At 37.7% G+C, this 15,438-nt stretch overlaps 1 protein-coding gene across 2 annotated transcripts in view; it reads left to right on the top strand.

The window, feature by feature from the left end:
• The window catches only part of UVRAG (UV radiation resistance associated), a 298,437-nt gene that overhangs the window by 161,613 nt on the left and 121,386 nt on the right, over positions 1-15,438 (top strand). The window contains exons 9-11 of one of the 2 annotated variants that reach the window (XM_034666314.1): positions 6,642-6,747; positions 8,550-8,637; positions 9,548-9,608. In XM_034666314.1, coding sequence (XP_034522205.1) covers positions 6,642-6,747; positions 8,550-8,637; positions 9,548-9,608 — 255 coding nt within the window. The remainder of the gene's footprint in view (positions 1-6,641; positions 6,748-8,549; positions 8,638-9,547; positions 9,609-15,438) is intronic. The other variant, XM_034666315.1, reaches the window with a different exon arrangement.

Raw genomic sequence — 15,438 nt, 5'->3', positions numbered from 1 at the left:
ACACATTAGGTAGTGGGTAGGACTGTGAAGGAATCCGATTATTTCAGGACGGTACAAGCTGAGACAATTATATTTGATTTAGAGGAGGTTTAAGGATTAAGGGGAATGTGTGGAGTAGTCAGCTCCAAGAGTGGGAAAGCAAACTAATGAGGGAATTAGAGTAGGATTGCTGGACGGTGTGCCTAGTGGGGTCTGTGCTTGTGTTTTTAAAGTAGAATCAGTCAGACTTGTTGTGTAATTTTCTCTACCCACTTAGAACTTCATGGGGACAGATTGAGAGAATAAAAATGTTGAACAAAAGTGAAATTAATCCCCATTTTACAGATGAGGAAAATGAAACTCAGAGGAGTTGAGACTTGGTTAGAGTCCTGAGAGTAGCATAGGTACGATTTTACCCCAGATCTTTCTGCTTCCTAAGTACATGGGCTTTGCAGTATAGTACTTCACCTCCCATAGGATCTGCCTATTGTATTGAAACACTAAAATGAGCACTGACCTTGTTAGCCATCAAGCCAGTTGTGTAGAATTACGAAAGGAATCCATTGCTTCCCATTGCATGTTAGAAGGAAGTATATCAGTTCTTTCGGGAGAAAAAAAAATTTATTGGCACTAAATTCTGAGAGGAATTTAGCATGCAGTTTCTTCTGTGCAATGTATTAAATATCATAATGAAATATAGTCAATTGCAATTTTGTGAAAATTACAGCAAGAAATATCTATTAACCCTTGAGAAGGGCAGCATCATAAATCATAGTACAGAAAAGGCAATTCTGCAGGGAAGGAAACTAAAATAGTCCAAGTATATTGCTTTTTGGTCATCTGACTTGATGTAGAAAACCCAGAAGAATGACAGTTTATTGGTTTTAACTGTAATTTTGACAGGAGCTGGCCATTGTCCAGTCTGAGACCAAACTCTCTGGTGAGCGAGAGCCCAAAGAGTCTGTGTTTTGTTTTGTTGATGGAAGCAAGATTCATATTCTTTAGCTATTAGATTTTCAGGAGATAGCATTGACACTTGGTTATTAAAATTAAAGTGTCTGACTTGAGTTCTTGCTGAACAGAGGGGCCATCTTCCTAAAAGAGTGGAATGTTAGTGTGTACATGGACAGGGCCAAACATTTCACAAAGCAGTTCTGGAAAATGGTAAACCAGGCAGATGCATTGTTCCCCCTCCCTCTCGAGGATCCAGTGATATGATAGTAAAGATAGCATGCATAAAGAATAAATCCGTGGTGGTGGTGAAAATGAAAGAGGTACCATTGGAATAGCAGAAAATGTTGGCACAGTTTTCAAAGACACAACATTGATTGTTTTGATGCGTAAACCAGAGTAGAGGAAAAACTGCAGCACAGAACACAAATAGAAAAGGTTTTTGGTACAGCTCTCAGAGACTTCGACTTGGAATTCCCAAGTATAGAATTCAGGAATGATGGAGCAATAATTAGGGTAGTTGGGCCTACTGGCTCATTTTCTTTTCTCTGTGAATTTGGAGTAACTTCCTATAATACTTGCTCCAACCGCTTTCTAAACATAATGATTCTTGACCTGGTTAGGTCCCATGGTACAACATTGAAAGGTGGAACAGAGCCTGACTGTGGACTTTTACAATTGACCTGGAGGGAAAACATGAAAGGCAGCTCTACTTAGAAGTGAAATGCCTAAGAGTAACACAATCCCAAAGTAAAGTTCTCCTTACTTGACAGTTGTGGTGGTTTAAACGAAAAGGTACTACCTTCTTCCAGCGTGGCATATATACTTGGAAGGAAAGCCTAATTGTCAATAGGACCTACCCACTTACATTGAGCTAGCATTTGGGAATAATGCCTTTCATGTAAGTAAATCTTTATAGCTTCAAAGGAAACCTACACTAGTTGCCTATACTAATCAGTCTAATCACTTGTTGTTCATGGCTTTTTAAAAAAAGATTTTATTTATTTATTTATTTGACAGAGAGATTGAGAAAGTGCATGCACAAGCAGGGAGAGCAGCAGGCAGAGGGAGAGGGAGAAGCAGGCCCCCTGCTGAGGAGGGAGCCCGACACCTCTCCATCCCAGGACCTGGAGATCATGACCCTAGCTGATGGCAGACGCTTAACCGGCTGAGCCACCCAGGCACCCCTGTTCATTGTTTTGAAGGGGAAACCAAGGGTCATCAGGTATTTGAGGAAAACAGTATAAACTAGTCCAGGTTAACAAATAGAATAGCGGACCCAAAAGGAGCAGAAAATGCAAAGAACAGAGAAAAACTTAAAAAATCAAATTAGTATCCTCAGATTCGACTTCCAGCCCCTGCCTAGGATGTAAAAAGGTAGAAGGAACTTCATTTCCACCCTGACAACAAGAGAAAGCTGGATAATATACAAAACCATAACTTTTCTTGAATCCATAGAACTAAGATTACAGGGCAACTAAGGAGCCCGATATGGAAGAAAAGATGGGTGTGTCCAAGAAGAGACAGGGTGTGAGGACCGACTCACCAGTGGCAGAGCATGGGGGGGAAGTTGGGCCACTGTCTAATAAGAAGGTAAAATAATTCCATCATAATTTTTAACAAATTGCTAACCACTAAGTGTGTACTACTGTAAGACTGTATAGCAGCTAGAAGGCAGTTCACTCCTGCTTACAGTTTATTCTGTGTGAACCTACACTGGATATTCACAAGAAAGATTGGAGACAGGGTAGAAAATGTGGAAAGCCTCCCTTGGTGTGGTATGGGCCATGGAGGGTGGGGAGTGGACACTATTGCAAGAAAGCATAACTCTTCTCTGAGAACAAAAACATTAAGCCTCCAGAGGAGGAGCTGTAAGCCCTCCACTCCCCCGGGCACAGGTGAAGGACTGGAGGAAGCAAAAGGAAAAAATACTACCCTTGAGGGTGGGGCAGGAACAGTGTTGGACCTGGACTATTAGAAACCTCCTGTCCCTAGGGGAGGGACAGTATCACTGAGAAAGCCCTATCTCGATGCCTAAGGACACAGGGTCTGTTTAACTCAAACAAGATAAAAGAGAAACTCTACTCTTCTCCATAGCCGGGTGGGGAGCACAGGATAATAAGCCGCCGTAGTGCACTGCTTGAGGAGAGGCAAGAACCTAGTGAGTCACTCTTACTTAGATGCAGGTTCCCAGGGAATACCTAAATCTGAGGGTGGAATAGGTTCACTGAGAAAAAGCCTCCAGCAAATCATCTCCACTGCCATCACCACCTCCAAAAAGGGGGAGTTAGAGGAAATCTGAAGAATGTGCTACACTGAAGGTAACAACAAAATGGCAGCAACAAAACCCAAACCCAGCCCAGTTCCTAATGGTATTGACTCAACTCCCAAATTAACAGTAGAAGAGGCATTCTCTTTTCTTTCCCTGTTGTCCTGTGTTCTCTGTTGCACACGATGTTGAATATTCGATCAAAATTTTTGAGACAAGGAAAAGGAAAAATGAAAAAACCTTCATTTTCCCCCCCTCCCACCACCACCAACAAAATGTTATCAAGAAGAAATTAACTCAAAAGAAGAAAAAAAACTCAGCAGTGACTCAGATGTTGGGACTATCAGAGAGTTTAAAATAACTATGATTAATGTACTTCAGGCTTTTGTGGTAAGGTGGATAACAAGCATGAATAGATGGTAAATTTCAGCTGAGAGATGGAAACTATAAAAAAAACAGTCTAATGGATATGCTGTAAATAACACAGTAACAGATGAACAATGCCTTTGACAGACTCTTCAGTATATGTGACACAACTAAGAAAAGAATAAGTGAACTTGAATATAGATCAATAGAAATTACCCAAACTGAGGTGCAAAGAGACTCTTTCAGACAAAACTAAGATAATTCATTACCAGTAGTCCTATATTTGAAGAAATGTTAAAAGAAATTCTTGGGGCACGTGGGTGGCACCTTGGTTAAGCTTCTCACCCGGTTTCAGCTCAAGCCGTAATCTCAGGGTCATGCTCAGTTTGGAGTCTGCTTGAGATTCTATCTCTATCTCTGTCTCCCTCTGCCCCTCCCTCTCTCACTCTCTCTCTCTCAAATAAATATATCTTTAAAAAGAAAAAGAAAAAAAAATTTCAGCAGAAGGAAAATGATACCAGACAAAAACTTGGCTCTACACACAAAAAATGAGATATCCAGAAATGGTTGAAGATATTATAAACACATATTTTTCTTATTTGTAATTAGAAAAGACTATTTTCTAATGCAAAAATAGCAGTGTTTTGGAATTTATAACGTGTAAAGTAAAATGTGTGAGGAATGTGAAGAGTGGGGAAGGAAAGAATTGGGAGTATGGTACTTTCAGGTTTTTATACTCTACTTGAAGTAGTATAATAATATTTGAAGGTGGACTTATTTATTGAAGTTATATACTACAAACTCTGGGGCAACCGCTAAAAATTTAAAATGGAGGTAAGGCTAAGCCAGTAGTGAAGAAAGAGGGAATTGTAAAAAATATTCAATCCAAAAGGATAAGAAAAGAGTGATAAAGGAACAAAGAATAGGTGGAATACAGAAAACAACTAGCAAAATGGTAGATTTTAATCTAAACATCAATTATATAAAGTGTAAGCAGTCTAAATATCTCAGTTAAAAAACTGAGATTGTTTAGATTTTATGTAAAAAAAAAAACCCAACTAAATGCTATCTATAAGAAACCCACTTTTAATATAGAGGTTGATTGATTGATTGATAAAGGTAAAAGAATAGGAATAGTACACCATGCAAATATGAATTAAAAGAGGGCCAGAGTGGCTATATTAATATTAGACAAAGTAGATTTCAGAACGATGAATATTACCTGTGATAAAGACAGATTTTACATTATGGTGGAGGGGTCAGTCACAAAAAGACATAATAATTCTAAATATGTATGAGCATAACAGAGCTTCGGCATATATATATATATATATATATAGTAAAAAATGATAGAACTGGAAGAAGAAATAGTCAAATCTACATTTATAGCTGGAAACCACAACCTCATCTCTCGGAGGTTCATAGAACAAGTGAAGACAAAATCAGTAAGGATAAAAGACTTTAACAACACTCCTAACTAACTTATCCTATTAAAAGTGGACCAACCCACTGCTCACCAGCAGAACATCCCTTTTTTCATGGTTACATGGAACATTCAGTTAGGCCATAGTTGTTATCAAAAAACAAATACAAAAGAATCAAAATGATGTATAATACAGTCTCTGACTAAAAGAAAGAAACTAGAAATCACTAATAGAAAGATACCTGGAAAATTTCAAATATTTGGTAATTGTTCAACATATCCATGGGGTGGGTGGTGGAGGTTGTCAACCTGAATGTCATGTGAAATCGTAGAAGGTGAAGGTCTGGGGAGGAATTACACTGCGGCTAAAGAAGATAAGTGGTGTTCCTTGATTATGTTCTGTTTTGGGAGCAAAGTTACCAATGTGTGCATCATTTAAGTACAGTTGAGAGAGAAGACAAATATGTTGATGAAATTACTTTGGTTGGTGAATTTAGTGCTAAGATCTAAACTGTATTGTCAATAATGTACTTCTTGTTCCTTCCTGCAGGAGATGTGCAGGCTAGTCGAAGGCCCCTTTTCCTATTGCATCATGGTTTATGAAACTAAACCCCTTTGTAAGATCCAGAGATTAGTGTGTCTGGATCTAAGACTGTTTTTCTGTGTTTCAGTAATTCTGGTGTTATCAGGCCTGGATTGTCAAGAACAGAAGATGCTCTCATTTCTTAGAGTAGGAAGATGTAAAAGGATTTTATGATCACATAAATGGAAATGTAGGTTCCAAAAGTTGATATAAATACAACAATCAGGCATATAAACACAAATACGAATCTCTGTGTAGTGCTAAAGCAAACACTTAAAGGAAATTAAATGTTCTGTAATGGGATTGGGGTATGGGGTATCAGTTAAAATGTGGAATATTCATATAATTCACATCCATGGAGTTGAATTTTACACAGCCATTAAACATTACAACTCAGACTATCTGTCAACATGTAAAAATGCTTGTGACATAATGTGGAAAAATCAGAATATACATTTCCTACACACTGTGATTGTAGCTAAAACTACTTACATTTGTGAACTAATAATAAGTAGTCAAATGCAGGTGATCTTTCCTGTTTTACTTTTTATACTTTCAGGAATGTTGTTGTATAGCATTTGTAGGTGAAAAGAAATTAACCACTTTTCAAAAAAATAAACTTAATTTTTCAGAGCAGTTTTAGGTTCATAGCAAAATTGTGCTGAAGTTGTAAAGATTTCCCATATATCTCCAACTCCCACACGTGCATAGCCTCCGCCATTATCAACATCCCTCACCAGAGAGGTCTATTTATTACAACTGGTGAACCTTTAGTGAATAAGCAGCAACACTCACAGTCCATAGCCACTGTCTTTTAAAATGAAGTTGTCTGAATTTTGAAATCTCATCAGGGTTTCTTGGTCAGCAATCCAGAAATCTGGAGGCAGAGACTCTTACTCTGATTCCTGCTAGAGGCCAGACTTCAGTCATATTGAACCAGTCAACCCTCCAGAAGACCTTTATACTCAGTTTACTTTGCCTCTGAACTCTGTTCCTTCACGGTCAGGGGATGGGCTCTGCCTTTTTGGTTGTATAGAGCAGTCCTATCTGCAGTGTTACGTCTGGAATAGTCTCCCTCTGTCTCTCTCTAGGAAGTGCATTTTCAACTGAGCACCTCAAGCTTCAACTCCAGAAGGAATCCCTGAATGAATTGAGGAAGGAATGTACTGCGAAAAGGTAAACGCAACACTGAGAATAATGGTTAAGGGTGTTGGGTTTGCTTTGAGGATAGGGTTTGGAAAAGTAGCATTCTTTAAATGCTGCTGGTATTAATTTATATTCCACACATGTCAGTGCCACATTCATTTATTCAATGCATATTTCTGAAGCACCTACTCAGTGTCATGCACGTACTAGAAGTAGTTACGAGCGCTGCTAGTGCATAATCAGAAACTTGAACACTGTCCGTGTAGTTTTTAAGGCCACAGCACCATGACTCAATGCCTGAATCTTCTCCTCTTCCTGTCTTCTACATGTAGTGTAGCTTATTTTCTTCAGTCATTTCTTCAGTCTTACTCCTGTTTAGTGTTAGTCCATTGGGATTACCACCACAGCTCCTAGCTTATCTAACATCAGTCTCCCCATCTTTCCAGTTCATCCTCCATATTGCTTATCAGACTTCTCCTCTGTTTCGTTTTTATTTTTTTAAAGATTTTGTTTATTTAAAAGACAGCCTGTGCATGAGCAGGGGGAGGGGCAGAGGGAGACGGAGAAGCAGATTCCCCGATGAGCAGGGAGCCCAACACAGGGCTCGATCCCAGGATCCCGGGATCGTGACCTGAGCCAAAGGCAGACGCTTAACCGACTGAGCCACCCAGGCGCCCCAGACCTCTCCTCTTAAAATACTAGTTTTACCATATTTTTTCTCCTCTTAAGAAGTCATGGTGATTATTTTGCTTAATTTTCAAATAACCTTCAATAAATGGGCACTATACAACTGTAGCTAATTTCAGTCCTCCACAACATTCATTTAACAGATGCTAATAGTTTTTCTCTTTATTTTTTTCCAGCACATGCTTAATTTGATGCCACCTCTGTTCTTTTGCTCATGTTTACTCCCTTTTTCTGGAAAGTCATCTCATCCTACATTTTTCTTCAAGAAAACTTAGCAGTTGAGCATTCAAGAATGTTAGACCTGGAAAGAACCGTGGAGATCATCTGGTCTAATCTTCTCAATTTGCAGATAGGAAGGCAAGGCTCTGGGAAGTTACTTTGTCCAGACCACGAGGAAAACAGGACTAGATCCCTTTAGGTCTTTAGTGCTTTTCGTGTTTCCTACTACTTCTACATTCCGCTGTGACCTACAGTTTTTCTGAATCCTTCTTTTTCTTAAATCGTTAACACAGTGGAGCAGGTAATTTATCCTATAGGTGTTTTATCTCTTGGTCTTATTTCTTTAGTTCAAGAGAAGAGCTGCATCATCTCTTCCCACAACTTATTGTTTGTTCTTTTTATTTTGTTATTTTCCGAATATAGCAGCAGGCTGTTTTTTGAGGTAGCTGTGAGTGAAAAGATAATACTTCTTTAAAATAGTACCATATGGATATTTCCTAAAATCAGATTGGCCTCAGATTAAATGAGACCCTAGTCTGCTTACTGAGCCTCTCTAAATTTTGTATGCTTGTTTGTAAAGTGGGTATAATGATATCAACCTAATAGAGTTGTTGTAATGATTAAAGCCATTTGTAAAGCTCCTGGCATATAGTGGTAAGTGCTCAGTCAATGATTATTTGTACCCTTTACATCTCTTAGCATGGTGCTAGACACACACAATAGGCCTCAGTATATATTTATCTTGATTTATGCTCTTTAGAGATAGGTCAGGACTCATGTTAGCTATTATCCTTGACTCTGCTCTGAGTTTCTGCGGCCTACTGCAAGCCATTTAATCTTCCTCCATATCAATTATGTGGAAATAAATGTTAGAAAGCATGAAAACATTTTTTTTAACAAATGTGCTTTTTATCTTTCTTCATCAGAGAACTCTTTCTGAAGACTAATGCTCAGTTGACAATTCGTTGCAGGCAATTACTATCTGAGCTTTCCTACATTTACCCTATTGATTTGGTAAGTTTCAAATTTTCTGAAAAAAAAAATTTTTTTTTTAAAGATGGTTTCTGTTTGAAATGTTTTCTCAATGAAAACTCATTGCTCTAGTCTTAATCACATGCTCTGTCATGATGCATTCAGAAGCTAATATCCATTTAAAAAGTGGGTGGGTGTTTGATTTTTTATATCAGTTTAATGGTGAAATGCACTCAACTTCATCTGAAAGAATGCCAAATAATTTCTGGTTTCTTTAAGATCTTTTTTACTCAGCCCTATTATCAACTACCGTCAGTTCTGGCACATACGTGCAGATGCATGTGTACTGCCTTAAAAATACAACTGCTAATTAATCTGTATTAGTACTACTTAAGAAATTCCTGGGGGAACTGTCAGGATGTGAAGTTTTTGAATCTAGTTTCTTAGAGTAAATGTAAAAAGTGAAACTTCAATAAAATTAGAATGGTGAGAATTCTTTTTGAGAGAGCCAAATTGATAATTTGAAGGTTTTATTTTCTTATTAACGAAAAGTGATTTAAAAGACTAATTTTCTGGGAGGAAAGCTAATAGGATTTTAGGCTGCTCACAGAATCTTGTTAATTCCACTTAAAAATCTTCATTTGTAACTATGAATTGGTCAAGGGATATTTTTGTAATAAAATTTTACATGGCTTTTTGCTTGGACATCATGTTTTAAATGTTTATATTATTGAAAATTTCAAGTATATATAAATGTACAGAGAGTAGTTTAATGAATCATTATATACTCATCACCTAGCTTCAGCAATTTATCATTATGATAATATTTTGAGTGTAAGACAGTATTGTCTTTGAGTTAACACTGACCTACTGAATTCTTTGAGATTTGACTTAGGGTTTCTTTGCTTTACATGGAAAAAGAATTAATTTCATTCTTTGGTTATATTCACAGAATGATCATAAGGATTACTTTGTATGTGGTGTCAAGTTGCCCAATTCTGAGGACTTCCAAGGTATTTTATTTCTTTTTACATCTAAGGATTTGGTGTGTGTAATAAATGGGTATGTTTCAGAGAAAAATAGCGATATCTTGAAGTGTGTTGGTTGCCTAACACTTTATCCAGAGGGTTTTTGGACCTTCTGTCCCTTCCCAATGGAAAGTACACAGAGTCAGATTCTCTGATGGGAGACTTAAGAGAATATTTAATTCTAATCATGGGAAAAAATTATTGAGTTGTCTATTTGCAATTTAAAAGAAAATAGTTTTTGGGGTGTCTGGGTGGCTCAGTCATTAAGCGTCTGCCTTCAACCCAGGTCATGATCCCAGCTTGGGATCGAATCCCTCATCAGGCTCCTTGCTTAGCAGGGAAGCTGCTTCTCCTTCTGCCTGCTGCTCCCCTGGTCATGCTTGTGCTCTCTCTCTCTCTCTGTCAAATAAATAAATAAAACCTTTAAAAATAAATAAATAAATAAAAGAAAGAAAATTGTTTTTAAGTGAGCTTTAAGAAAATCAGACAGTAGCGTTCTTAAGAATACTAATAATCTCCCTATCCTTTTGGTTTGATTTTCATGAAAAATTTGTATGTGGTTGGGAGCAGAAGAACAACAAACATTAATCTGTTCTGTTGTTATTTAGAAGATCATATTTCTGGTAACATGAAACCACTCCCAAAGGTACAACTTTTGTTACACTGTCATTTTTATCCTCTTTCCAGTAAGAAAAAATGACATTAAAGATATTATAGACTGTGATTCTTAGTAATTGCTACATTTAAAGTATTTTAATTTTCCTAATCTCTTTACCAGTAGGCCAAAGAAAAGAACTTATTTTATGTGACATATTGATAAAGAGATTTTCTTTTTTATTGGTAGCAAAATGGTTTCTTTTCCCTTAGCCTATACAGTGCTTTGAGGCCTATTAAATAGCTTTATAGATTACTCCCAAAGGTAATGTATTATCTGTTTGGGAAGAAGTTATTTTTAAAAAAGGGCATTTCTAGTTTTGTTTGAGACCTTCCATTTCCCAATAAAGAAAATGTTGTTATTTATGGTCCTTTGACATTTAAGACTAATTTATTACCTCCTTTGGCCTTTACAACAGTCCTTACAACAAGTAGTTGGGACATAATATGAGTGATAAAACAGGAATGGGAACACTTATGTTAAAGTCCTGGTTCCCTTTCTAGAAACCATGTAGTTTGGAGCAAGACATCCATGCTTTGAGTTGATTTCCTAATCGATAGTATGAACATGTTGATTCATGTCCTTACCTGTTCTACATTATTGCGAAGATTAGATCTGTAAAAGCATGACATTTGCCTAATCTTTAATCCTCACAAAAACAAAGGAAACCTATAAGGAAAGTGGTATAATCTCATGTAAATGAGCTATTTAGTGACTTATTCAAGACCACAAAGCTAGGTAATGATCTAGCTGGAATATGTTTGGTTTCCGTTATAAAATGTTCCAATCTCTGTAAGTCATACAGATGTGCCTTGGTGTTGATTTTAGGCAAAGTTATGACATCCTGAAGGCCATAACACATCTTTTTCCTCATTTGTGCATTCATTCAGCAAACCTGTCGAGTACCTTGAGCCCTGTGCCAGGTTCCAGGAATACAACACATTCATTCATTGGAAAAATATTAATTGAGCACACCGATATGCCAGGCGCTATGCTGGGTTTTGAGGCTATAAGGATAGAAAAAACAAATATATTCTCTCCTTTCATGGAGCATATATCCTATTAAGAGAGACAGCCAATAAATAAGAAAATTAGTATTTAACAAGTGTTTCATAAAGGAATACGCTATCATAGACAACAGGGGAACCTACTTTAGATAAAGCAGTCAGAGAAGACCTGAGGAGAAACATTTAACAGAAAATTTGAAGGCTGAAAGAATCCAACTCTGCTGTATCTGGGGAAGATCTTTCCTAGAAGAGGGGGCAGCAAGTACAAAGTTCATGATGGAGGAATGGGCTCGATAGATCTGAAAAAAATTCAGGGTGAGGGGGGTATGGGAGAATAATTATAATTAACCTGTATTTTGGGCAAAGCATGTAATCTCTCAGCTTAATTTTTTCACTGTAAAATGAGGTAATATCTACATCTCTAGTTATTGTGACAACTGAATGAGATAATATTTGAAAGCACTTTTCATTATAAGATATTTATATAAATGTAATTGAAATTAGTTGCAAGAGAGAGCAGGTAAAGGAAGGAAAGTAGGAGGGAAAGAAGGAAGGACAGAAAAGACCAGACCTGTATGATTGGAGAGTAGAGAGCAGGGGAAGAGTTACATCAGAGGACATAGGAGAGGTCAGCCAGGGCCTTGAGGCCACTGTAAGGAGTTTATGTTTTATTCTCAGTGGAGTGGGAATACCCTGAAGGGCTTTAGGAAGGGGGATGACATGAACTGATTTATGTTTTTAAAAGTCACTCTGCCTGCTAAATACAGAATGATCTGCAGGGAGGCAGTAAAGGAAGCAAGGATATCCATATTGGTGATGGTCACCTTACTCCACTCTGAGATGTTTCTTAATTCTATTTTTGTTTTATATGAAGTGTTTTGTTTCCTAGTTTTTCATAGCTTTTGTTAGCCCTCGATTCTTAGTATGTCCACCAAGCTGAATATATTTTTCCTAGCCTTTAAAAAATTAGCTTAACTTTTTTAGTGCAGTTGCTGAAAAATGAAATGGGAGATGAAATGAAACAAATGTGTAGTTTTACTCGAAGGCCCTGTTCACTCCCTATGACGCCCAGCAATCAGAAATCTTAAGAAGCACATGTGATAGTGTTAGACTTTAAAATCTTAGGTTAGCGTTCTGCAAGGCACTTCCGTATACTCAATTCACTGAGTGCCTTGTGTGTATCACCTGCCGGCCAGGTGCCGAGAGTGTGCAAAGATGGTCGGACATTGAACCTCAGTGAGATTTCAGTCCCGGTGAGGCCGTTAAACTTGTAATCAAAGCCATCAAGACATATTTATTGATTTCATACTCCGTGTCAGGCACTTTGAAGTTTATACCAGGGACACAAGATTCAAAGAAGTGGAAATAATCAGTGCCATCAGAAGGAGAGCAGGAAAACCTTTACAGAGAAGATGGTGCCTGAGGTGTCTTATAAGATGAAATAGTGTTCCCATGTTGAAAGAAGAGGAAGAGGACATTTTAGATTGGGCGAGTAGAGAAATACGGTAACATGGAAACATGCATGATGCTTCTTGTTTATTTAATTCTCATAACTGTGAGAATGGATTCCTTCTATGAGAGAAAGAATTATACTCAGTTTTCTTAAGACAAGAAAATTGAAGCTCAGAGAAATTAGTTAATTTTTCCAAAGACTCATACTGGCCAGTGGCAGAGCTAAAGTCATTTCTGGTCAGCCTGATTTTAAGATCCATATTATTCCTGTCACGATGCAGTTTGTGTCCTTGTTTTGAATGAAACCTCTTCCAAACTTCTGACAACTTTTTAGTGTTCTGTCACAGCTGCATTTCTGGTCCTTCCCTAGTAAGGAACTCCAAACTGGTTATTCTGTGATATTCACAAGACTTTGCTGGGGCCGACTTTCCATTGCTTGGGTTGACACTGTCTGGGAAACTCTACTGTAGAGGCCCAGCCTTTATTGTGCTTTTTTAAATGGGTAAGTTACTGGTAGAGTGTGCCAAAGAGGCCTGGACACCATGGGAGAAAGTTGTCTCCTGAAGGATATTAACTTGAGTTCCATTGACTGAGACATTTCTCGTAAAAAAAATTGTTTGTGTGTGTTTTTAAGTAATCCATAACACGAGAGCCTTTTGTGGTAATGAGACCCAGATTTCCTTCTGTGTCTGTATCCCTTTATGCAGGCATGATTTCTTGGAAAGGAGAGACCATATGTCAAACAGTGTCTCATTGAGAACATGGAATGATTCCATAGATGCTGTGGCAGTGATTAGAGTCTTAAATATTTTGTCCTGTCTGGATCAGTGGGTGCTTGGTTCCTTAACAAATCAGCTGCCTCAGTGATTGGGAAGGCAGGATGGTAAGAGCCTTTAGATCACTTATTGTACTTGGATGCATTTGAATATTAATAGTTTGTCCAGCATATAAGTCGAAGGGGCATTTGAATTACTTTTTAATATTGTCATGGCCATTGTGGGTTGATGGTATTTATTATCATAAAAATTGCATAAAAGCTGCTGCTCTGAATAACTGCCCTACATTTAAAAAACAAATCAGGAATAATTATTATGAGGAAACTGCAGATTTTTGTTTTGTTCTTAAGCCCCTGAAAACATTGTTTAAATTAAGATCTTTTTCACACACCTGAGTCTTATCGTTTATTCCTGTTCCTCCCTGAATCCTTCCACTCCCCCCCCCCAACTTTTTCTCACCAACAAACCTATCATCTGTAACCTTTCTAACCCCCAGAGCAACATAAGGAACACAAACCTCTGCTCTGCATTAGGTGTTAGGGACGTCATTAATGCTTACTGGAAAAGCACACCCCAGAGAGCCAGGTTTTGGCTTTGGCAGGTAAAAAGTCTTTTAGATCTTGGAATGCTGGAAACCTTAAACCTTTTGGTTTTTTAGCTAAAGTGATTGGCAACAGAAAGTGACATCTGAGGTTCGTGGCCAGCAATAGCCATAATTAACCACATGAGCTCACATTTTCCCACTGGAGGTTCAGTGGTCTTGGGGTGATGAAAGTGACTTCCCTACCAGGAGGTGGTTTTCCTTTTGAGGGTATTGGAATACCCTTGGGCCCTGTAATGCCTCACCTGTAGTCCTTTTAAAATGCTTTTTAATATAAAGCTTCAATATTGGAAATCCGACGCCATGGTGTTTAACAGTGAGGCTGTGCCTGAGCACTGTGGCCTGGAATGGGAAACAAACTAGGGTTTTTAATAGGTGGAGCAGGGAGTCTTGTGGTAGAAACAATGGTGAGTGCAAATAACCAGAATCAAAGTTGATTTCCAGAATTATCCAGTTTCCAGGTTTTGCTGTTTCTGTTTGGATTTTTATTTCCATGTGTAGGCTTCTCTCAGAGATGCCTTTTTATCTTAAATTTAAGCAAAATTGTTTTGATAGTTGAAGAGAGGTGATGTTAGTAGACTAGTTTTTGCTCTTTTAATAGATATGTGGATGTGGTCTCAAGATTTGCAAATGCAATTCCTTAGCATTAAGCTTTTAGAAATATGGAAAAATGTAGATGCTTGCATGTTTAGCATTGGATAGGTTTTTTGGTAAGCATTCATAATTTGCATTTGACCTTTTTGGAAGGCTAATTAAGAGGCCTTTTCCTGCATTCCAAAAGTTTGCAGATTCTTTTCTGTCTAGCCACATAGGCAAGGAAAACTTTAGTGTAAAGCACATATAGGAAAGGCCAAACAGTGTAGCATTATCCTTCATTACTGTAAATCGTCTTCTTCTTCTCCTCTCCCTTCAAAAGAAGGTTCTTAAAGACCAAGTCCTTTTACTGATAGGAATATTTCAAATTCCATAAGCCCTGTCCTCTATGAAAAGCAGGAGATGCAGGATTCAGCGACCTCTGATGGAACTCACTTTCCCAGCCCTGACTTCAGGGATGTATATTTTGGGGGGCAGAGGTGTATTTACAACTCCCTCTTACTCCGTCACTCATGGATTTTACCTGTATGGTTCTGAACAAGTTACTTATACCACCTAAATCTCATTTTTCTCATCTCTAAATTGGTAGCATCAGACTCAGTGATTTCTAAGGTTTTTCCTAGCTCTAATGTTATATAATGATTAAATTATAATGTATTTATAATGTAGTTAATGTAATTTTAGTCTCTAAGGTCATGTGATAATACAGACTTCAAAAGAAGTAAAGTAT

This window comes from Ailuropoda melanoleuca, chromosome 8 (assembly GCF_002007445.2).
Source record: "Ailuropoda melanoleuca isolate Jingjing chromosome 8, ASM200744v2, whole genome shotgun sequence".
Taxonomy (NCBI): domain Eukaryota; kingdom Metazoa; phylum Chordata; class Mammalia; order Carnivora; family Ursidae; genus Ailuropoda; species Ailuropoda melanoleuca.
This window is presented reverse-complemented; position numbering and strand designations above follow the sequence as displayed.